Source organism: Choloepus didactylus, chromosome 1, assembly GCF_015220235.1.
Source record: "Choloepus didactylus isolate mChoDid1 chromosome 1, mChoDid1.pri, whole genome shotgun sequence".
NCBI lineage: Eukaryota > Metazoa > Chordata > Mammalia > Pilosa > Megalonychidae > Choloepus > Choloepus didactylus.
Genome location: NC_051307.1, coordinates 220,289,606 through 220,314,998, shown reverse-complemented (window position 1 = coordinate 220,314,998; position 25,393 = coordinate 220,289,606). Strand labels below are relative to the sequence as shown.

The following is a 25,393-nucleotide window of genomic DNA, read 5'->3' as shown; positions in this document are numbered from 1 at the left end:
AATACTCAGGAACATATGGAACAGCTGAGATCAGTGAAATCTGTAAGTTTTCACGGCCAGGGGACCCGGGCCCCGTCCTGCCAGGCTCAGTCCCATGGGAGGAGGGGCTGTCAGCACTGCGAACAAGGAGGGAGAACTGCAGTGGCAGCTCTTATCGGAAATTCATTCTACTGATCCAAACTCCAAGCACAGACAGACTGAGACCAGACACCAGAGAATCCAGGAGCAGCCAGCCCGACGGAGAGGAGATAGGGATAGCAAAAATGGCAAGAAAAACCCAAAAATAAAAGCAGAGGCTTTTCGGAGTTCTGATGAACATAGAATGGGGTAGGGCAGAGCTCAGGCACAGCCAGGCTCATATGCAAATCCCGAAGACCAGTTTCTTTGTCTGAAAAACCGGTTTCTCTGCTCCCTGGATCATTCCTTAATGGCCCTAACTGCCTTGTCTCTTAACATTTCAATAACCCATTAGATCTGCAAGGAGGGCCCTTCCCCCCCCCCCTTTTTTTTTTAAATCTTTTTCTCTTTTTCTAACACAATTACTCTAAGAAGCCCAATACAGAAAGCCTCAAAGACTTGTAATTTGGGCAAGTCAAGACAAGAGCAGAACTAAGAGAGCTGAGATACAAGGTAGTAAGTCCAGTGGTTGAGAAAATTCACTAAACACCACAACTTCCCAAGAAAGGGGGGCCATCCTCTCACAGTCATCATCCCGGTGGACAGGGAACACTCCTGCCAGATGCTAGCCCCACAGCCCAGAGCTGCTCCAGACACCCAGTGTGACGGGAAGTGCTTCCAATAACACACGCACACACCACAAAATCGGGCATGGATATTAGCCTTCCCTGAACCCTCAGCTGGTTGTCCCAGAGTTGGGAAGGCGGAGCAGCGTGAATTAACACACCCCATTCAGCCATCCTTTCAGCAAACTGGGAGTGTCCCTACACAGCCCTGCAGCCCAGAACCACCCTGGGGGGACAGCACTCACCTGTGACATAGCACAGTCATCCCTCAACAGAGGACGTGGGGGTGCACGGCCTGGAAGAGGGACCCACTTGCAAGCCTCAGGGGCCATAAGCCAATAACAAGGACTTCTGGGTCAGCGGCAGAGACAAACTCTGGCAGGACTGAACTGAAGGATTAGACTATTGCAGCAGCTTTAAATCTCCAGAAACACCAGGGATATTTGATTGTTAGAGCAGCCGCCACTTCCCTGACCACCCACACACACGCCCCATATACAGGGCGGGCAACACCAACTACACATGCAAGCTTGGTACACCAATAGGACCCCACAAGACTCACACCCCCACTCACCACAAAGACAAAGCGGGGGAGAACTGCATTGAGGGCAATAGGTGGATTGTGGATGCCACCTGCTGGTTAGCGAGAGAAATTGTACTCCACGAAGCTGTACATCTGATAAATTAGAGATAAGGGTTTTAATCAGTCTACATATCCTAAAAAAACCCTATCAAATTAAGCAAATGCCAAGATGCAAAAAACAACAGAAAATTTTAAAGCATATGAAAAAACCAGACGATATGGATAACCCAAGCCCAAGCACCCAAATCAAAAGATCAGAGGAGACACAGTACATGGAGCAATTAATCAAAGAACTAAAGATGAACAACAAGACCATGGCACAGGATATAAAGGACATGAAGAAGAGCATGGCACAGGATATAAAGGACATCAAGGAGACCCTAGAACAGCATAAAGAAGAAATTGCAAGAGTAAATTAAAAAATAGACGATCTTATAGAAATTAAAGAAAGTACTGACCAGACTAAAATGATTCTGGATACTCACAGTGCAAGACTAGAGGAAGTTGAACAACGAACCAGTGACCTGGAAGACGAGAGAACGGAAAATGAAAGAACGAAAAAAAGAATGGGGGAAAAATAGAAAAAATCGAAACGGACCTCAGGGATATAATAGACAATATAAAACATCCAAACATAAGACTCATTAGTGTTCCAGAAGGGGAAGAGAAAGGTAAAGGTCTAGGAAGAATATTCAAAGAAATTGTTGGGGAAAACTTCCTAAATCTTCTAAACACCATAAAAACACAAATCATAAATGCCCAGCAAACTTCAAATAGAATAAATCCAAATAAACCCACTCCGAGACATATTCTGATCACACTGTCAAATATAGAAGAGAAGGAGCAAGTTCTGAAAGCAGCAAGAGAAAGCAATTCACCACATACAAAGGAAACAGCATAAGACTAAGTAGTGACTACTCAGCAGCCACCAAGGAGGCAAAAAGGCAGTGGCATGACATATTTAAAATTCTGAGTGAGAAAAATTTCCAACCAAGAATTCTTTATCCAGCAAAGCTCTCCTTCAAATTTGAGGGAGAGCTTAAATTTTTCACAGACAAACAAATGCTGAGAGAATGTGCTTACAAGAGACCTGCCCTACTGGAGATACTAAAGGGAGCCCTAACAACAGAGAAACAAAGAAAGGAGAGAGAGATATGGAGAAAGGTTCAGCACTAAAGAGATTCAGTATGGGTATGTTAAAGGACATTAATAGAGAGAGGGAAAAAATATATATGCCAAACATAAACCAAAGGATAAGATGGCTGATTCAAGAAATGCCTTCATGGTAATAACATTGAATGTAAATGGATTAAACTCCCCAATTAAAAGATACAGATTGGCAGAATGGATCAAAAAAAAAAAATAAACCATCAATATGTTGCATACAAGAGACTCATCTTAGACCCAGGGACACAAAGAAATTGAAAGTGAAAGGATGGAAAAAAATATTTCATGCAAGCTACAACCAAAAGAAAGCAGGAGTAGCAATATTAATCTCAGATAAAATAGACTTCAAATGCAAGGATGTTATGAGACACAAAGAAGGCCATACATACTAATAAAAGGGGCAATTCAACAAAAAGAAATAACAATCATAAATGTTTATGCACCCAGATTCTGGGAAGATGGCAGCATAGAAAGAAGTGGAAGACTTAGTCTCCCCCAGAACAATTCATAAATGAACAAAAAACCAGTAAATAACCTGGAATGGTAGTGGGGAGACAAACGGGACAGTACATTCAACTTCCACCAACATGAATTGGGAGAGATGCCCGAGATCACAGCATAAAATCTGTAAGTAAAATTGTGGACCCGCGCTGAGAGCCGAGAACCTAGAGCCGGGAGCCCCTCCCTCACGGAAGCCGCGCCATGCACTTTCTCAGCCCAGCTCCAAGTTAGGTTTTAATAATAACTGCTCAATACAGACAGCGAATCCTCAACAAGCAGACAGAGGCTTTTGGTGACAACTGACCTTGGGAGAATCGGGGGAAATATTCTGTCTCTCGCTCTCTCTCTGTGGAGAAAACCTCAGCTGCTCTCAGCCCACAAGGCGTTGCAGTAAAGACAGCCTCACACATTCTGTATTCTGAAAAGAGCCGAGAGCCCCGTGGCACAGCCAAGCAGCCCAGGGCTTCCCTAGAGGGACGGCACACACTGATGATGTAGCAGGGCATCCCCCTTGGCTGAGGGAGGATCGCGGCTGGGAGGGGGGATCCGCTCGGAGGACCCAGGGGCGCTACGCCAAGTCCAGTGGTTTAGGGGACACAGAGAGAGAGCTACTCTTCCTCCCAGGTCACCCGTGCGCGTGCCCCACATTCAGGGAGAGCGACTCCAGCAGAGCGCCCAGGCTGAGCTCTCCAACTGAACACACAAGAATCATTTCCTCTCACTACGTGAGAACTGACTGAAGGGATATAGGTGGCTCACAGACACCATCTGCTGGTTACTTAGAGAAAGTGTACGTCACCAAACTGTGTCTCTGAAAAATTAGATCGATATCCCTTTTTTTTTGATACAACTTGAAAGACCCCTATCATGCAAAACAAATGCCAAGAGGCCAAAAAGAACAGAAAATCTTAATGCATATGAGAAAACCAGATGATATGGAGAATCCAGCTCCAAACACACAAATCAGTATTTCGGAAGAAATGTTATACCTTGCAAATTTAACTAAAGAACTACAATCAAAGAACGGAAACAAGGCAAAGGATTTAAAGGGCATCAAGAGGACCATGGCCCAGGATATAAGTGCCATAAAAAAGACCCTAGAAGAGCATAAAGAAGACATTGCAAGAGTAAATAAAAAAATAGAAGATCTTATGGAAATAAAAGAAACTGTTGGCCAAATTAAAAACACTCTGGAAATTCATAATACAAGATTAGAGGAAGCTGAACATCTCAGTGTCCGAGAAATCCACAGAACAGAAAATGAAAGAACAAAAGAAAGAATGGAGAAAAAGATTGAAGAAATCGAATGGATCTCAGGGATACGATAGATAAAATAAAACGTCCAAACTTAAGACTCATTGGTGTCCGAGAAGGGGAAGAGAAGGGTAAAGGTCTAGAAAGAGTATTCAAAGAAATTGTTGGGGAAAACTTCCGCAACCTTCTACACAATATAAACACACAAAGCATAAATGCCCAGCGAACTCCAAATAGAATAAATCCAAATAAACCCACCCCAAGACATATTCTGATCAGACTCTCAAATACTGAAGAGAAGGCAGTGGCATGACATATTTAAAATTCTGAGAGAGAAAAATTTCCAGCCAAGAATACTTTATCCAGCAAAACTCTCCTTCAAATTTGAGGGAGAGCTTAAATTTTTCACAGACAAACAAATGCTGAGAGACTTTGCCAATAAAAGAGCTGCCCTACTTCAGATTCTAAAGGGAGCCCTACCAACAGAGAGACAAAGAAAGGAGAAAGAGATATAGAGAATTTTAACAGACATATATAGTACCTTACATCCCAAACCACCAGGACACTCATTTTTCTCTAGTGATCACAGATCTTTCTCCAGAAGGGACCATAAGCTGGGACATAAAACAAGCCTCAAGAAAGTAAAAAAAAAAAAAAAAAAAAAAAAAAATTGAATATACTCAAAGAACATTCTCCAAACACAATGGAATACAAATAGAAGTCAATAATTTTTGAACTATAACTCCACTATTTACTTCCTACATGATAAAAAATACACAAACTCTAAGGACATATCAGTGGTTTTGAACTCAATGTAAAATATGTCATTTTAGACAACTATATAAAGGTGGGGGAATGAAGGAGTATAGGAACACAGTTTATGTGCCCTATTGAAGTGAAGGTGATATCAAAGAAAAACAAGATTGATAGGGATTTAAGAGGTTAATTTTAAGCCCCACAGTAAACACAAAGAAATTATTGGAGAATATAACCATAGAGAAGAAATTAGAGTTTGGGTTAAGAGAAATGGGGGAAGGGGCAATGGGAAGTTAAGAAAGGAGTGTAGGGTTGCTGTTTGAGGTGAAGAGAAATTTCTAGCAATGGATGGTGGGAAAGAGCATAACATCATTCTAAATGTGATTAATCCTATTAATGGAAGGCTAGGGAGGGGGTGGAATGGGAAGATTTAGGCTGTATATATGTTTCCACAATAGAAAAAAGGAAAAAAAAAAAAAGACAGTCTAACTAGACGACAATCGAATGCTAAGGATGAACTTGGATGTGACTGGAGGGTGGAGGACAGGTGGCTCAAAGGGACACAGTTGAGACATAAGGAAAAGGAGATATAGAATGTAAGCATTGTATCATTGTTGAATCTCTTATACTTCTTAGCTGTGCTTAATGGAATTACGTAAAACAATGTTCTTGTCCATGAGAAGTACATACGTGAATTATAGTGTATTTTCAAGGATGTGTGCAGCTAAGTCTCAAACGTTCAGAAGACAGAGAAATATATGATGGATGATAGATAGGGAGGGAGGGAGGGAAAGAAATAGTGATGTGACAGCATGTTAAAGTTGGTGGATTGAGCAATCGGGGGAGGGGAGTCAGAGTATGATGGAATTCTGTGTATGGGGCTAGTACTGTTTTTGCAACTATTCATGTAACTTTGAATTTATTTCAAAATAAAAAAAAAAATGTTTATGCACCCAATCAAGGTGCCACAAAATACGTGAGAGCAACACTGGCAAAACTAAAAGAAGCAATTGATGTTTCCACAATAATTGCAGGAGACTTCAATACATCACTCTCTCCTATAGATAGATAAACCAGACAGAAGACCAATAAGGAAATTGAAAACCTAAACAATCTCATAAATGAATTGGATTTAACAGACATATATAGAACATTACATCCCAAATCACCAGGATACATTCTTCTCTAGTGATCACAGAACTTTCTCCACAATAGATCATATGCTGGGACATAAAACAAGCCTCAATAAATTGAAAAAAAAAAAAATTGAATATATTCAAAGCACATTCTCTGACCACAATGGAATACAATTAGAAGTCAATAACCATCAGAGACTTAGAAAACTCACAAATACCTGGAGGTTAAACAACACACTCCTAAACAATCAGTGGGTTAAAGAAGAAACAGCAAGAGAAATTGTTAAATGTAGAGAGATGAATGAAAATGAGAACACAACACACCAAAACCTATGAGATGCAGCAAAAGCAGTACCGAAGGGGAAATTTATAGCACTAAACGCAAATATTAAAAAGGAAAAAAGAGCCAAAATCAAAGAACTAATGGATCAACCAAAGAAGCTAGAAAATGAACAGCAAACCAATCATAAACCACATAGAACAAAAGAAATAACAAGGATTAAAGCAGAAATAAATGACATAGAGAACAAAAAAACAATAGGATAAATAACACCAAAAGTTGGTTCTTTGAGAAGATCAAGAAGATTGACAAGCCCCTAGCTAGACTGACAAAATCAAAAAGAGAGAAGACCCCTATAAAGAAAATAATGAATGAGAAAGGTGACATTACTGCGGATCCCAAAGAAATTTAAAAAATTATAAGAGGATACTATGAACAACTTCTGCCAACATACTGGATAATGTAGAGGAAATGAATTTCCTGGAAACATATGAACAACCTAGACTGACCAGTGAAGAAACAGAAGACCTCAACCAACCAGTCACAAGCAAGGAGATCCAGTCAGTCATCAAAAAAGTCTCCCACAAATAAATGCCCAGGGCCAGATGGCTTCACAGGGGAATTCTACCAAACTTTCCAAAAAGAACTGACACCAATCTTACTTAAATTCTTTCAAAACATTGAAGAAAACAGAACGCTACCTAACTCATTTTATGAAGCTAAGATCAATCTAATACCAAACCAGGTAAAGATGCTACAAAAAAGGAAAACTACAGGCCTATCTCCCTAATGAATATAGATGCAAAAATTCTCAACAAAATACTTGCAAATCAAATCCAAAGACACATTAAAAAAGTCATACACCATGACCAAGTTGGGTTCATTCCAGGCATGCAAGGATGGTTCAACATAAGAAAATCAGTCAATGTATTACAACACATTAACAAATCAAAAGAGAAAAATCAAATGATCATCTCAATAGATGTTGAAAAAGCATTCAACAAAACTCAACATCCCTTTTTGATAAAAACACTTCAAAAGGTAAGAATTGAAGGAAACTTCCTCAATATGATAAGAGCATATATGAAAAACCCACAGCCAGCATAGTACTCAATGGGGAGAGACTGAAAGCCTTCCCTCTAAGATCAGGAACAAGACAAGGATGCCCGCTATCACCACTGTTATTCAACATTGTGCTGGAAGTGGTAGCCACGGCAATTTGGCAAGACAAAGAAATAAAAAGCACCCAAATTAGAAAGGAAGAAGTAAAATTGTCATTGTTTGCAGATGATATGCTCTTATATCTGGAAAACCCTGAAAAATCGACAATACAGCTACTAGAGCTAATAAACACATTTAGCAAAGTAGCAGGATACAAGATTAATGCACATAACTCAGTAATGTTTCCATATGCTAGAAATGAACAAACTGAAGACATACTCAAGAAAAAGATACCATTTTCAATAGCAACTAAAAAAATCAAGTACCTAGGAATAAACTTAATCAAAGATGTAAAAGACCTATACAAAGAAAACTACATAACTCTACTAAAAGAAATAGAAGGGGACCTTAAAAAGATGGAAAAAAATTCCATGTTCATGGACAGGAAGGCTAAATATCATTAAGATGTCAATTTTACCCAAACTCATCTAAAGATTCAACACAATCCCAATCAAAATTCCAACAACCTACTTTGCAGACTTGGAAAAGCTAGTAATCAAATTTATTTGGAAAGGGAAGAGGTCTTGAATTGCTAAAGACACTCTAAAAAAGAAAAACGAAGTGGGAGGATTTATACTCCTGACTTTGAAGCTAATTATAAAGCCACAGTTGTCAAAACAGCATGGTACTGGCACAAAGATAGACATATTAATCAATGGAATTGAATTAAGATTTCGGAGATAGACCCCCAGATCTATGGCCGACTGATCTTTGATAAGGCCCCAAAGCCAGTGAACTGGGACATAACAGTTGTTTCAACAAACGGGGCTGGGAGAGTTGGATATCCATATCCAAAAGAATGAAAGAGGACCCCTACCTCACCCCCTACACAAAAATTAACTCAAAGTGGATCAAAGATTTCAATATAAAAGACAGTACCATAAAACTCCTAGAAGATAATGTAGGAAAACATCTTCAAGACCTTGTATTAGTCGGCCACTTCCTAGACTTTACACCCAAAGCACAAGCAACAAAAGACAAAATAGATAAATGGGAACTCCTCAAACTTAGAAGTTTCTGCACCTCAAAGGAATTTGTCAAAAGGTAAAGAGGCAGCCAACTTAATGAGAAAAAATTTTTGGAAACCATGTATCTGACAAAAGACTGATATCTTGCATATATAAAGAAATCCTACAACTCAATGACAATAGTACAGACAGCCCAATTATAAAATGGGCAAAAGATATGAAAAGACAGTTCTCTCAAGAGGAAATACAAATGGCCAAGAAACACATGAAAAAATGTTCAGTTTCACTAGCTATTAGAGAGATGCAAATCAAGACCACAATGAGATACCACCTCACACCAATTAGAATGGCTGCCATTAAACAAACAGGAAACTACAAATGCTGGAGAGGATGTGGAGAAATTGGAACTCTTATTCACTGTTGGTGAGACTGTATAATGGTTCAGCCACTCTGGAAGTCAGTCTGGAAGTTCCTTAGAAAACTAGATATAGAGTTAACCTTCGATCCAGCGATTGCATATCTCAGTATATACCCAGATCTGAAAGCAGTGACACGAACAGATATCTGCACGCCAATGTTCATAGCAGCATTATTCAAAATTGCCAAGAGATGGAAACAACCCAAATGTCCTTCAACAGATGAGTGGATAAATAAAACGTGGTATATACACACGATGGAATACTACATGGCAGTAAGAAGGAATGATGTTGTGAAACATATGACAACATGGATGAACCTTGAAGACATAATGCTGAGCGAAATAAGCCAGGCACAAAAAGAGAAATATTATATGCTACCACTAATATGAACTTTGAAAAATGTAAAACAAATGATATATAACATAGAATGTAGGGGAACTAGTGATAGACAGCAATTAAGGAAGGGGGAACGATAATCCAATAAGAACAGATAAGCTATCGTGGGTAAATGTAACGTTCCGGGAATGCCCAGGAATGACTATGGACTGTTAATTTCTGACGGGTATAGTAGGAACAAGTTCACAGAAATGTTGCTATATTAGGTTACTTTCTTGGGGTAGAGTAGGAACATGTTGGAAGTAAAGTAGTTATCTTAGGGTAGTTGTCTCTCTCTTACTCCCTTGTCATGGTCTGTTTGAAATGTTTTTTATTGTATGTTTTTAAAAGATTTTTTTATTTTTTATATAGTTGATTTTAAAAAAAAGAATTAATTAAAAAAAAAAACAATGAAAAAAATATGCAAAGCCACTTTGAGGAGCTGGTGGAGAATGCAGGGATATTGGCCTGCCCCACCTCGATGGTTGCTGATGTGCTCACAGACATAGGGAACTGGTGGTTTGATGGGCTCAGCCCTCTACCACAGGACTTGCCCTCGGGAAGACTGTTGCTGCAAAGGAGAGGCTAGGACTCCCTATAATTGTGGCTAAGAACCTTCTCCCGAATACCTCTTTGTTGCTCAGATGTGGCCCTCTCTCCCTAGCTAAGCCAACTTGGCAGGTGAAATCACTGCCCTCCCCACTACGAGGGATCAGATATCCAGGGGAGTGAATCTCGCTGGCAACGTGGAATAGGACTCCTGGGGAAGAATCTAGACCTGGCATTGTGGGATGGAGAACATCTTCTTGACCAAAAGGGGGATGTGAAAGGAAATGAAATAAACTTCAGTTGGCTGAGAGATTCCAAAAGGAGCCTAGAGGTAACTGCAGTGGGCGCTCTTATGCACAATATAAACAACCCTTTTTAGGTTCTAATGAACTGGAATAGCTAGCAGTAAATACCTGAAACTATCAAACTACAACCCAGAACCCATGAATCTTGAAGACCATCGTACAGCAATGTAGCTTATGAGGGGTGACAATGTGATTGGGAAAGTCATATGGACCACAATCCCCTTTGTCTAGTTTCTGGATGGATGAGTAGAGAAATGGGAGAAGGAAACAAACAAACAAACAAACAAACAAACAAAAAGGCACCCAGTGTTCTTTTTTACCCTAATTGCTCTTTTTCACTTTAATTATTATTCTTGTTATTTGTGTGTGTGTGGTAATGAAGGTGCCAGGGATTGATTTTGGTGATGAATGCACAACTACATAATGGTACTGTGAACAATCGAATGTACGCTTTGCTTTGCATGACTGCATGGTATGTGACTATATCTCAATAAAATAAATTATTAAAAAAAAGAAAAAAAGAGGGATCTGGAGGGCAAACAGAAGACCTGGGTTACCAGATGAAATTGCACCTCTCCCAGACCCCAGTTTCCTTGTTTTAAGGTGGGGGTAACAATAAGGCATACCACCCTGGGACCTGTGGGATGTGTGTGAGATGCTAATGAATATTCACACTTAGCCCAGGGCCTGGTGTATACTATCTGCTTAACACACAGCTGTCCTCTTTTATCAGTATTCAGGTGATAAAAAGTGCATAACCAAATACACAAAGTTAGTAAATCAGCAGGAAGGAAATAAAACAGGTAGGGAAGAGGAAGCCCTACTCTAAATAGGGGTGGCAGGGAACACCTCCTGACCTACAACTGAAGGTTGTAGTTAGATGTGAGGAAAGCTCGGGGAAAGGGTAGAATGAACACTGCATGAGGGCAGGGATTTTTGTTAGTCCTTTTCATCACTATATCCCCAGACCCTAGAAAATGCCTGTCACATAGTAGGCACTCAATAAAGATGTGTAGAACAAATGAATCAAGAACATTTTTTGGCAGAGGAAACAATAAATGTGAAGACCTTGGGGGGGTAGGGTGGGGAGAGCAAGCTTGGCATGTCCAAAAACAAAGGGAGGCCAGGAAAGCCATAAATGAACATAGTATGGCTCAAGTGTATGAGATAAGGTTGGTGAGGTAAGCAGGGTCAGATTTTATAGGGCCTTGTCAGCCATTTTTATTCTTCTTTCAAAGATTTTATTCTTCTTTCAAAGAGATGTTACTAAAGGGTTTTAAAGGAATTGGTATGAAATTTGTTTCTTTTAAAGATTACTCTGAGCTAAGGAAGAATGGAATCAGAGAGACCATTTGAGATGCCAGTGCAGCAATTCAAGCAGAGGGGAAGGTGGCTTGAATTAGAATTGTGGACTTGTTGGTGGACTAGATATGGAGGGATAAGAGAAAAGGAGAACTCTGGAATAACTCTCAGGTTTCTGCTTACACAAGCAACAGATAATTGTGCTATTTACTGAGAAGGTAACAACTGGGATTGAACAGATTGGGGAGAAGAAGAATGAAAATTGATAGTTCCATTCTGAACTGGTTACTTCAAGATATCTAAAGTAAAAATGTCAACCATGCAGTGGGTCATATGAGGCGGGAACTCAAAGGAGGTGGCCAGTGATGGAGCTATAAATGTACAAGTCATCAGTACAAAGATGGTTTCCAAAGTCAAGGTACAAGGGATAAGCTGTGGGTATTTGTGAGGTAATAAGAACCATTTAATCTATCATATTTCTCTTCTTGCCTGGCTGACAGAAAGTAACAAACCTGAACAGAAATCTTAAAGGAAAATTATCTTCACTAAGGTTCTGGATATGATACTCTATTCCTTTTCTTTCCCCTCCTCGATATGGCGTCTAGTCTTCTTTCATCTAACATCCGTTTTTCTAAGTATATGCATAAAAAAAGAAAAACATAAGGGATGAGATAGGGTAGTGACGTGATTTGGGGAGTCAGGGGCACTGGCTCTCACATTACCTTGAGTATTCTTCAATTACAGACACATTAAAGTTATTTGTGTCTGTGCACCTCTCTGACTAGACTATAAGCTCCTCAAGGACATCAGCCACATCTTCATCTCTGCTTTGCTGTGAAACGGAACACGGTCTAGCTCAGTGTGGGCAGGCAATAAAGGTATTACTCATGTCACAAATGTGTTTCTACATGTCTAAATGGGAAGGGTTGAGGCCTTGTTTGAATACTCTAAAGCTTAGTTCTAAGAGGCTTTCAACATGAGATAGACCATGATTAAATGGCAATCAGCAATATATACAAATGTTAGGTAACAGGGTAAACTTCTAAGGCTTGTCTTCGCATGAGATTTCAAGCAGGAGATAAAAAATGAACTTGGCTTTCAAAGATGCATAGGATGTGGATGAGTGGAAAGACATTTCAGAAAGAAGACAAAGTACAGGGGAGGGGAGGGAAGAAGGTGTTCAGGAGTAGGAAGGAGACTACTCTGGCTGCAGCAGAAGGATTTTATTTAAAACAAAAAAAAAAAGAAAAAAAAAAAAGAGGACAGGGCTAGGGGAGCTGGAAAAACTGGTTAGAGACACAGTGTGTGGACATTCTTGTATGCCAAGAACTTCATTTTAAAGTTTTACAAAGTTTCAAGTCTCTGAGAACTTAAGTATTACTTCAAAGGGATGTTTAAAGAAGATCACACAAAGTCAATGTATAGAATAGATGAGAAAGTAGAGAAGCTGTTAGAAGTCAGCCCAGGCATAGGTCACTATGAATCTGAAAAAAGGTAGTTACAGTTGGAGTAGAAAGTGAACACGTGCGAAGTTTCAGAAAGTCAGGGTGAATGAAACTTGGTGAGTGACATGATACAGAGAAACAGAAAGAAGAGAATCAGATTTTAATCTGGGGTTTTGAGACCAGGCGGTCAGGAGAGCAGTGGAATGATTAATGAAAATGGGGGGTGTGGGATAGCAAGAGGGAGTGATTTTAGAAGAAAGGCGATGCCTTCAATTTTAAGCAAAGTTTAAGATGTTAGTGGCCACCTTTAGAAGAAAGATGATGCCTTCAATTTTAAGCAAAGTTTAAGATGTTAGTGGCCACCTCTAGTTCTAGACCCCTACTCCCTCCCACAAAACAGGGGGTACAATCTGCTAGAGTTCTTGCTGAAAAAAATTTCCTGGAGAGGTATTCCACACGAATATAACAGAGAGATCCTCTATATAATATGATCTCTCTATGGTTACAGAAAGCAAGTTTAAATGGATAAAATCATAAACACAAAAATAAAATAAGCACCAAAAATTGTCCATTTCTACAAAGTTCTGTAATTTCACACTCAGATATTAAAAACACACTATTGAATGAAAAGATGCTCAAAATTATTAGTCATGAGGAAAATGCAAATTAAAACTGCACTGAGATACTAGTATACACCTATCAGAATGGCTAAAATAAAATTTTAAACGTTTAACAATAACAAGTCACAATATGGATGTAGAGGAACTGGAATTCTCACTTACTGTTAGTAGGAATGCAAAAAGGGTACAGCCACTTTGGAAAATACTTTGCCAGTTTCCTTTAAAATGAAACATACACTTAACCATATGACTCGACTTCTAGGTACTTACCCAAGAGAAATAAAAACACACATCCATACAAATATCTATATGCAAACACTTATGGCAACTTTAATCATGATCACAAAAAAACCTAGAAATTAAAATGTCTATCAACTAGTGAATGGATAAACAAATTGTGCTATGTCCATAAAACGGAATACTACTCAGCAAGAATAAGAATAAGAATAAGAATAAGAATAAGAATAAGAATAAGAATAAGAATAAGAAGCAGAAGCAGAAAAAGAAGAAAGGGAGGGAGGGAGGAAGGAAAGAAGGAAGGAAGGAACAGACTACTGGAACAGGCAACAACATGAAGGAATCTCAAAAGTATTACATTAAGTGAAAGAAGCCAGGTACAAAATGCTATATAGTGTATTATTAACTTGTATGATATTATGGAAAAGGGAAAACCATAGGGACAGAAATCAGATCCGTGTTTTCCAAGGGCTGGGGGTAGAAAGAAGGCACTAACTACAGAAGGGCATGAGTTAATTTTTTGGGGGTGGTAGAAGTATTCTATAAGTTGATTATGGGAGTGGTTATAAATATATTTGTCAAAACTCATAAAATGTACACTTACAAAGGGTAAGTTTCAATGTATGTAATTGATTCTTCGATAAACCTGACTTAAAAAAAAAAACCATCTTAATATTAGCTCAAAGAAAAATTTCAAGGCATACCATTGCTAACTAGAATTATTCTGAAAAATTCTAGATGTTTCTTAACTAGCCAGAATCTTACAAATGTCTTTAATATTGAAAAGAAATAAACACCATGGTTTTTCCCTTGTTGGGCCTTAAAACAGTCCTATGTAAAGTTCAGGCGTAAAGATGTTAGAGAGAATGCAGGATCTGTGTGAATGCCAGTTATTGAGACACTAATAAAGTGAGTCTTGTTTGCTGGACAGCTGTTGGCTTCATTGTTCTTCTGTCACACACAAAAAAGGAGAGCCCTTATGCTAATGGAATGTGACCTCCTCCTTGGATAGCTGTTACATCATGCAGCTAAACGATGCCTGAGAAATCCATTTTCACCATGCACCCCAGAGAAAATGGTACAAACAAAAACTGACTAACAAAACAACAATGGAAGGCCAAAAAAAAAGCTGTATTAAATCAGCAGTACTATGCCTTAAAAAATCTCGATACTTAATATTCCAGAGTTTATTTTTAAGAGAGTAATACTTTGTATCATTTTATTAACCTTAACAGAATCTTTCTGAGAGTCCAAAAAATTTTTAAGATACTTTTCAAAGGACATTTTATATGAGCATTCTGTGATAATTAGTAACTCCATACAATCATGGGGGGAATTATTTTTGTATTATCCAGTGCCTACCTAGATATTTTGCCATTTTACAGTTTGGTCACTAAGCAACCATTTTCACTCGAAAGATGGCTTTCAAGCTTTTTTGACCATTATCGACAGTAAGAAATACATTTTACATTGCAACCCAGTTCAGAAAGGTGTGTGTGCGTATGTGCACAAATTCCATTATATATACAATACTGGTATTATACAAAACAATATCTACCACACGAAATGCTAATTTTTTCCCTTTTTACTCTAGTCTTCAAAACGCTGACAAAGACCCATACAACTGATATCCTGACCCACAATTTCCAAAATCACTATACTAGTAGATGAAAACTACTACAAATCTCAGCATGTTTTAAACAAAGTTTTAAAAATTTTTTTATTTAATTGTTTGCTTTTTAACGGATGAGTGATGTTGCCTGATGCTGACTTGCAACTCACCTCCTCTGCTCCTTCCCACGGGGGCTCCTGGGCCTGGGTGGGTGTGAGAGGCAAAGACAGAAGAGAACAGGCAGAGCCAAGCCCTCTGCTCGTCCCACTCCTGCCCTGGCCATATGTGCAGGAAGGTGAGGCCTGGGCACCTTCACATATGCAGGGCCCTGCTTTCTTTCCTTCTCCCTTTTCTCACTGTTATTCCCTAACTTCTCCACACAAAAAAAGGAAGTGAAGTGAAATAAAAAACATCTGGGTAGAGAAAGAATGGCAACAGAGAAGAAAGTAAAGTTCTTCCTTAATATCTGTGTATTTAAGGCACATATATATGCTTATTTCCCAGTACCAAAGACACGAACAAGTACAGAAGGCTGAATTGCTTATCTAACTGTATATTGTAAGCAAAAAATATTTTCACCTCTTAATAATTCTGAGTTGTTAAACTGCCAATCAATGTTACACCCACTAAAACTGTGGGTACCTGTGACAGAAATTTTATAAGATTGACTTACTTTCAGGGACTCCCATAACGGAAACTGGACCAAAGAGAACGGAATCTAAAGAGAGAAAAGAAATATCAAATAAATTTGATGGGAATGATCAGAGGTTGCCTGGCATTACTTCGGTGAACTTTTTATTATTTTAAAACATTACTTCTTTTTAATTTTATGCAGATAATAAAGCTAATATTAAACAAATTTGTAGGAATAGTATACATAGTGTTTCTAAAAAGAGTTAAACTGTAATTGCCTATAGAATACTAACTTTTTCATCGTAAAGTATATAAAATGATGCTGTGAAGCCCTTTTGAAATAGGAAAAACACAAAACACACACAGTCTGATTACTGAAAGGACAAAATAAATATTCCCATCATAAATAATAAAGATTTCAAAGCCTTGACATTTTTCTGCTTAAGGGCTAGTGCTGTCTCCTCTTTAAGCAGCTTTACAAGAGAAACAAGAAGGAGAGAGATGGAAGAGATAAGGATGGGGGAGAGAACATGTGTGTGTCAGGGGGAGGACAGAGGGAGGGAAAAAGAAAATGAGGGAGAGCAAAAGAAAGAAGAATGGGGAGAGAAGAAGACAGGAGAAATGAGAGAGGGAGAGAGAAGGATGGGGAAGACAGAGAAAGTAGTTAGAGGGAGAGACTTGGCTAACATGTGTTAGTGGGGGGGAAATAAAGCTTGAGCCAGAACAGAAAGTAAAGGCACATTTTGCCAAACTGGGCAGTACCTTCCTCGTGACAGTGGTCTAGGGGCCATGTTTAGATTTACAGCCTAACCAACATGCCAAGAGAACACAACTGTGAATCAATGAGCCCAAAGGCAGAGCTTGTTATGCAAATAGTGCACACTAATGTCAAGCATCTGACACTGTCCATTCTGAAACTTAAGTGCTAGATTTCCAATTATATCAATTATCAAAAGCTGAAATCTTCATTTTATAATAGTTTTCAACAAGATTTTTTTAAACTTTTCAAAATTATAATATGTAATAAAATACACCAAAATGACTAACAAGTAGTGGGATTATAGATTTTTTTAATTTTCTTCTTTGTATTCTCCCTTCCCAAATGTAAATGCAACAAATTTTAACAGAAAGTAAATATATCACATTTATAACATGACAAAGGTTTTAGAATTAATTTTAACTCATAAAACTGCATGGTACATTATCTGTACTTAATACTAAAAATTGAGATTTCAATTCTGCAGATGAACATTTTACCCATTTTCCTTTATTAAGTTATGCATCAAATTGTTCCTAAAGTTTAAAGAAGTAATTTAAAAATCACACATTTGGAACAGCCAAAGTATTCCACTGGGTATTCATTTTTTAAAGTGAGCTTTAACTTTACTTCACTCTGTAAAGCAAGATTAACTGATAGCCTAAGGTAATTAAATGTGCTGCAAATGCTTTAAAAATTAAATTTATTTCTGGTTTCTGGTAGTGAAATATCCTTCACAAGATAAACTCCTGATGTGTGAAAATGTTTCAAACACTCTTCAAGTGCAAATCACAATGTTTGCTTGTTGTCATTTACAATATGAAGAGACAGTAATGAAAATGTGTCACATACACGTGAAAGCTAACCATGCCAGCAAATATGGCTACACGGCTAAAACAAATAATTCTCCTGCCTTCCAGAGAACATAAGCCTGACAAAAAGCTCACTCCTTCCCCATGTCTGGTTTGGAGTTACTTAACAGTGATGTTTCTTCAAAATGTAGAATTTTATACCCCAAACAGATGTAAGCTGTTATTCCTAAATGTTTTATAGATGAAGAAAATGAATAGCTGCACTCAGAGGTCTTATTCTAAACGACAACATACCCATTTTATTGCACCAAATGTTACAAAATGGCTCACTGTTGTGACCTGTTTAATGCCTCCATTTAAGATGTTTTGTTTGAATAAGGTTGTTAAGACCCAGGGCACTAATAAGGGAGCAGCAGTAAACCAGGCTACCATCAAAGAGGCAGATATAGAGGGGGAAAAACCCTACTAAAATTCAACATGAAATCCACTGAGTAATAAACCTAGCAATAATTCTATACAAGAGTACATGTGAAGATTCCATGCGAAGAGGAGAAAAGGAAATCTGGCTGTGATAAACAGGGATAGAAGTGTTGGGCACTGCTAGTCAAATAAAGAACAAACAAACTTACATTATGAGCACTCCTCACTTAGCACAAAATACTGGAGTAGAATTATTCTGGAAGTCAATCAATGCTTATAATCTTGCAATCTCAAAATAAATGTAACTTACGGTACTTTAACTAAATAATGAAGTATTTGTTATATAACTGAATGTGTATGAAGATAAGATTTTTAAGGCCATTCAGCTCTAAAATTCTATTTTCCAATGGAAAGATCACATTAGAATGCCAACACCTTTTTTTTTTTTTTATTAAATTCAGTTTTATTGAAATACATTCACACACCATACAATCATCCATGGTATACAATCCACTGTCCACAGTATAATAACATAGTTATGCGTTCATCACCACAATCTATCTCTGAACATTTTCCTTACATCAGAAAGAATCAGAACAAGAATAAAAAATAAAAGTGAAAAAAGAACACCCAAATCATCCCCCCATCCCACCCCATTTGTCCTTTAGTTTTTATCCCCATTTTTCTACTCATCCATACACTAGATAAAGGGGGTGTGATCCACAAGGTCTTCACAATCACACTGTCACCCCTTGTAATCTACATTATTATATAACTGTCTTCAGGAGTCCAGACTGCTGGGTTGGAGTTTGGCAGTTTCAGGTATTTACTTCTAGCTATTCCAATACATCAAAACCTAAGAGGTGTTATCTATATAGTGCATAAGAATGTCCACCAGAGTGACCTCTCGACTCCATATGAAATCTCTCAGCCACTGAAACTATTTTGTCTCATTTTGCATCCCCCTTTTGGTCAAGAAGATACTCTCAGTCCCACAATGCTGGGTCCACATTCATCCCCGGGAGTCATATTCTGCATTGCAAGGGAGATTTACACCCCTGGGAGTCGGGTCCCACGTAGGGGGGAGGGCAGTGAGTTCACCTGTTGAGATGGCTCAGTTAGAGAGAGAGAGGGCCACATGTGAGCAACAAAGAGGTACTCAGGGGGAGACTCTTAGGCACAATTACATGCAAGTTTAGACTCTCCTTTGTGGTAATGAGCTTCATAAGGGCAAGTCCCATGCTCGAGGGCTCAGCACATCAAACCGCCAGTCCCAATGTTTGTGACAACATCAACACCAGTCCAGGTGAGGAGGTCCAACACATCCACACCTTCCCCCAGATCCTTAGGGCTGGGGAAGGCAGGCTGTAAATATATTTTTTATTATCTGCCCAAATTACTCTGGCATGTGTCACTATTTCATTCCAGCCTACCGTATCTCACTTCCTATCCAGCCTACCGTATCTCACTTCCTATTCAAAGTTCCATGCAATTGTGGTGTTTGAACAAATCGACTGTAGAGTTGTACCACTTAGAAAATTCAGATCCTGTACCAAATAGATATCTCTTCCCTTGGTCTCATATGGAAGTTGAAGTTTTAAAACACAATCAGTTTCAACCTTTACCCTTTGGCCTGGCTTGCCCTGGTCTTAACCAGACCTGCTTCATTCGTATCACTAATTGAAGTCTAGGCTCTTTTTCAGCTTTTTTTTTTTTTTTTGACAGTGGCTGTATGCACTAATACTGACATTCATATCTGCTGAGCTCTAGCTCTGAGTTTCAGGTGTCTCAGAGATATGCATTGTTCCAGAGACCAATCAGGTTATACGCTAGGGGATCAGCATCTCAAAGTTTAGAGATAGGCCTTACAATTCAGGGATAGAGTTAACTGCTGTAAGCGCTTACAATCTAGGGACTATTACAATTACTTTGTCCACATTAGGCTATGTTCTAAGATTCAATTCTGAGTTTACACATTGTAGTTAGTCCATATTGGTGAGGCATCATCCCTCTCACCATGTTTTCTCCAACACTTTTACTCCTATATATATATTTTCCTACAATTTTATAGAGTTATATTCACATACCATACATTTATCCACAGTGTACAATCAGTTGTTCATGGTATCATCATAAAGTTGTACATTTATCACCACAATCAGCACTTGAACATACTGATTACTACAAGAAATTTTTTTTTTTTTTAGCAATAAGAAAAAAAATGATAAAAAGAAAAATAACATGTCATACAATACAATATACTAGTAAGGACAGCAAATAACACCGCTACCAAGAATCCCATATTCCTCCCCTATATCCCCCTCTCATATACATTTAGCATTGGCATATTGCCTTTGTTATATTTAAAGGAGGTATATTACAATGTTACTGTTGACCATAGACTCCAGTTTGCTTTGATTATGTTTTTTCCTGAATACCATCCCCTTTTCAAATTTCTACATGGTTGACATTCATTTGCTTTCCCACATGCAAAAACATTTTTATATTTGTATATTTAGTAACAGTCATTGAGAATGCCAACACCTTTTTAAAGAAGAAAAAAGAGACTCAACTGGAGGCTGCAATGAGCACATGTGACTACGAGTGATCCAGGAAGCCTAAGAAAGTACATTAAAAAGTTGTGAAAGCGTTCACCCTTAGCAGAAATAACCAAAAATGCTCTAGTAATAAGACATCCTCCAACCCCCACTCTCCATCTGCCAAAAAAAAAAAAAAAAAAAAAAAAAAAATCACAGAAACTGCTAGCACCTCAAAATAGAATGGATATAAAGAACAGCACGGAACTGATAGGGTTGGCCAGGGAAAGCAGAGTGGGTCTAAGAATTGGCCCATTCCAATTTTCAAGGGACCCAACAAGTGATCCACAGAGGAATCTCCTTTTTTGCATGGCAATGTCCAAATTTCTGTACTGTTTAGGGTTCTCCATTGCAGTGAGGCACAGATAACAAAGGTATTCTCCTCTTAAATACTCTGTGTCTTTTCCTCTCCAACACCAGTGGTAACCAAGGACAAATTAAGTTGCCACAAAGTGACCATTATTCTTAGGGTTAGGGGGTAGTGAAACTGATTCAAAGTGGGTTTGCTGGCATTTGATATACCAGGAAAGAATTCTAACAATATATATACAATTTCAATTTTTAAGTGAGCAACTATAATCCATTATGGGCACTGTACATAGGGAAAAGAATTTATCCCTAATTAAGGAAATTAACTAACCTAAAAGTAGGAAAAACTGAAGTGAATTACTCCTTAGGTATTTAAGACATACTAACATTTCTAAAACATTTTTCCAAAGAAAGCACAAAACAGAGACAAGAATGTCAAAATCTTATGTATTAGACACAGTAGGTGTTTAATAAATGTGATCACTGATGGTAATGATTAGATTTTCATTCTCTACATTCTACAGAATCATCACAATAATTTTGTCCAGGCAGAAGCAGCTCTTAGTATGTCAATTTATATGTTAGTGTTCTGGTCATAGAAAATGTTGTAATGAAGATAATGGCAATGTCAATTTAGTCTGTAATTCACTATACTTTTGAAGACCTAAAAACAAGTTTCACTATTTTAACACCCACTCATGATAAAAATGCTCAGCATAATAAGAACAGAGGGCAACTTCCTCAATGTGATAAAGAAACCTATAAAAACCATAGAGTTAACATCATTCTTAATGGTGAAACCTGAATACTTTCCTCTTTAGATCATAAATAAGACAAGGATGTTTGTTCTACCACTTTTATTCAACGCTTAACAGGAGGTCCTAGTCAGTGCAAGAAATTCAGGCAAGGAGAAGAAATGAGGCATAAAGATGGGAAAGAAGTAAAACTGACCCTATTCACATACTGAAGAGACTCATAAGGAATCTTAAGGAATCAGTACCTAAATATCAATAGAATTTCTAAATATTAGAGCAAGTAAGTGAAAAAGAAATTAAAATTAAAACAATTCCACTTATTATCAAAATCAAACTATTTGGGAATAAAGCTAACAAAAGACATAAGGACCTCTACACTGAGAAGAGACCTAGGTAAATGGAGATACACTGCTAACTGACTGAAAGCCTCCATATTGTTAGGATGTCAATTCTCCCTGAAATAATCTACTGATTCAACGTAATCCCACCCATAATCCCAGCAGGCTTCTCCCTTTACCACTCTTAGATATAAACTGACAAACTGATTCTGAAAGTTACATGAAAATACAAAGGACTGAGAATAGCCAAAACAATCTTGAAAAATAACAACACTGGAAAAGATTTACACTATTTAATTTCAACACACAATACAAATTTCAATTACTGTAAAGCTACAAATCAGGACAGTGATCAGGACAATAGGCCTGAGGACAGACAAATAAAATAATGGAATAGAAAAGAATGTTCAAAAATAACGTTTTCAATAAATGGTCCTGGAACAACTGAGTATGCATAACACATACATAAAAATGAGCCTTGATCCCAACTTTGTAACTATACACAAAATTAATTTGAGATTAATCAGAGACCTAAACATAAAAGCTAAAAACTATAAATCTTATAGAAGAAATAAGATGAGAATATCCTGCAACCTGGGGGTAGAAAGAAACTTCTCTTAACAGAAGAAGCAATAACCATAAAAAAAAAAAAAAAAAAAGGAAAAATTAGATTTCACCAAATTTTAAAACTTCTGCTTAACAAATGATACTGCAAAACATATACCTTAACCCACACAGTGATGGCCAATGTACTGCCACAAGGGTGCCAAGTACACTCAATGGGGAAAGAATAGTCTCTTCAACAAATGAAGGGAAAAATGGAAATCTACATGTAAGAGAATAAAGTTGAACCTCTATCTCATACCATCTACAAAAATTAACTCAAAATAGAACAAAGACCTAAGTACAAACGCTAAGACCATAATACTCTTAGAGTAAAATCTTCAAGACCTAGGATTTCACAATGTATACTTAGATATAACATCAAAAGCATGAACAACAAAAGAAAAAATAGATAAACTGGACTTAAGCAAAATTAAACCTCTGCAAATGACATTATCAGGAAAGTAAAAAGACAATCTACAGAATGGGAGAAAATAGTTGCAAACCATGGATCTGCTAAGGATTTAATATCCAGAATATATAAAGAACTCCTAAAACTCTATAACAGTAAGACAAACAACCCAACTGAAAAATGGGCAAAGGTCTTGAATATATATTTCTCCAAAGAAAGAGGTATCTACAAATGTCTAATAAGCACATGAAAAAATGCTCATCATCATTAGCCACTAGGGCCCAATCAAAACCACAATGGGATACCAATTCACACCCACTAGAATGGCTACTACATGAAACAAAATGGAAAATAACAAACATTGACAAGGATGTGGAGAAACTAAAACCCTCATACGTTGCTGGTGGGAATGTAAAATGGTACAGCCATAGTTGAAAACTTCGGTGGTTCCTGAAAAACTTAAAACATAAAATTACCATATGATCTGGCAATCCCACTTCTAGGGACCTGCCCAAAAGAAGTGAAAAAATGACTCAAAAACAGACACTAGAAAACAAATGCACATAGCACCATTATTCACAATAGTGAAAACGTGGAAGCAAACCAAATGTCCATCAACAGATGAAGGGATAAACAAAATGTGGTATATACATTCAATGGAGTATTATTCAGCCATAAACAGGAAGTAAGTACCGTTACATGCTACACCATGGATGAATCCTGAAAACATTACACTAAGTGAAATAAGCCAGATACAAAAAGATAAACATTGTAGGACTCTGCTTATATGACATATGTAGAAATAGCAAATTCACAGACAAAGAAAGTAGATTAAAGGTTAACAGGGGCTGGGGGGAAGGAGGGAGGGCAGGGAGTTTATGCTTAATGGGTACAGAGTTTCTGCTTGGAGTAATAAAAAAAATTTGGCAATAGATGGTGGTGATGGTAGCACAACACTATAAATGTCATTACTGCCACTGAATTGTGCACTTAAATAGTTAAAATGGCAAATTTTATGTTTTATTTATATGCTACTATAAAAATTTTTAAAGAATACCCATCTTAGAAAAATCTGGAAAGAACTTTCAAAACTCAATAAAGAAAAGAAAGAAAAATATATAACCCAATTTAAAAATGAGCAAAAGAATGCAATTAACAGCACTGAAATAGATATCTGCATATGACCAATAGGTGAAATGTTAGATTATATATACGGTAACAGAATAAAATTTAAAAAAAAATCCACGAAACTATACTACACAAACAGCGGACCCTAAATTAAACCATTGACTTCAATGAATAGTACAATTATTAAAATGTGCTATCATCAATTGTAAAAAATGTTCCACATGAATGCAAGGGGTTGGTGGTAAGAGTAGTACATGGGAATCCTGTTATTTTATGCATGATCATTCTGTAAACCCACAACTTCTCTAATAAAGAAAAAAAAAGGGAAAACACAAGCACAAAAGATGTGAGCAAATACTTAACAAAAAAAAAATAGAGATTGCCATTATGGGCACATGAAAAGATATTCACAATCATTAGTCATCAGGTAATGCCAATTGCAACAACCCTGAAGTTATGACTACACATCCATTAAACTGACAAATCAAAATGTCTAATGTTTACAACAGGAGACTGGTTAAACAAATTGCGGTTTACTGATACAATGAAATATTAGTCAGCAATACAGAGTAAAGAACCACTGATACCTACTATCAACAGTAATGACCCTCACGTAGGCTACGCCAAACAAAAGAAGTGATATAAAAAGAATTCATATCCCAGATTCTATCTATATAATGTTCTAGAACAGGCACAACTAATCTGGGTAGGGGGACTGACTGTGACGGGGTGTCAAGGAATGTTCTAGGGATATGGAAATATTCTCTACAATGACAGGGGTGTGGATTACATGAGTATATACATTTGTCTAAAGTATACATCTTCGGTTCAAGAAGGTAGAGTGAGATGTTTCAGGGCTCCATCTCTCCACAGAAGCTTTGAACAGCCAGTGAGGAATGGCAGAAACATCTTTCTAAAAGCTCCACAAAGCAGCTAAATGACTGGACTAATAGCGTGAGCACCAAATCAATAAAAGGGGTACTTACAAGCCGCAGGATCTCGTGGCCATCAGGCTGGCCCCTCCCTGACTCCTCAATGGCTCACTGCAGAGCTGGCTGCATTCCCAGTGTGGAACCCTGGCCCCAGTTCTGGAGAGAGTACAGTAACTCTTGTGCACACACTGGAAGCATGTATGTCTGGCCCAATCTATCTGGCG

General features: G+C 37.8%; 1 protein-coding gene across 5 annotated transcripts in view; it reads right to left on the bottom strand.

Moving 5' to 3' along the window:
- SLC25A26 (solute carrier family 25 member 26) overlaps positions 1-25,393 on the bottom strand; it is a 218,695-nt gene that overhangs the window by 28,747 nt on the left and 164,555 nt on the right. For all 5 annotated transcript variants that reach the window (XR_005211067.1, XR_005211066.1, XM_037799950.1 and 2 more), the window contains one exon: positions 16,147-16,191. Coding sequence is in view for 3 of the 5 variants with exons in the window: in XM_037799950.1 (XP_037655878.1) it covers positions 16,147-16,191 (45 nt within the window). In the remaining 2 variants the exon portion in view is untranslated. The remainder of the gene's footprint in view (positions 1-16,146; positions 16,192-25,393) is intronic.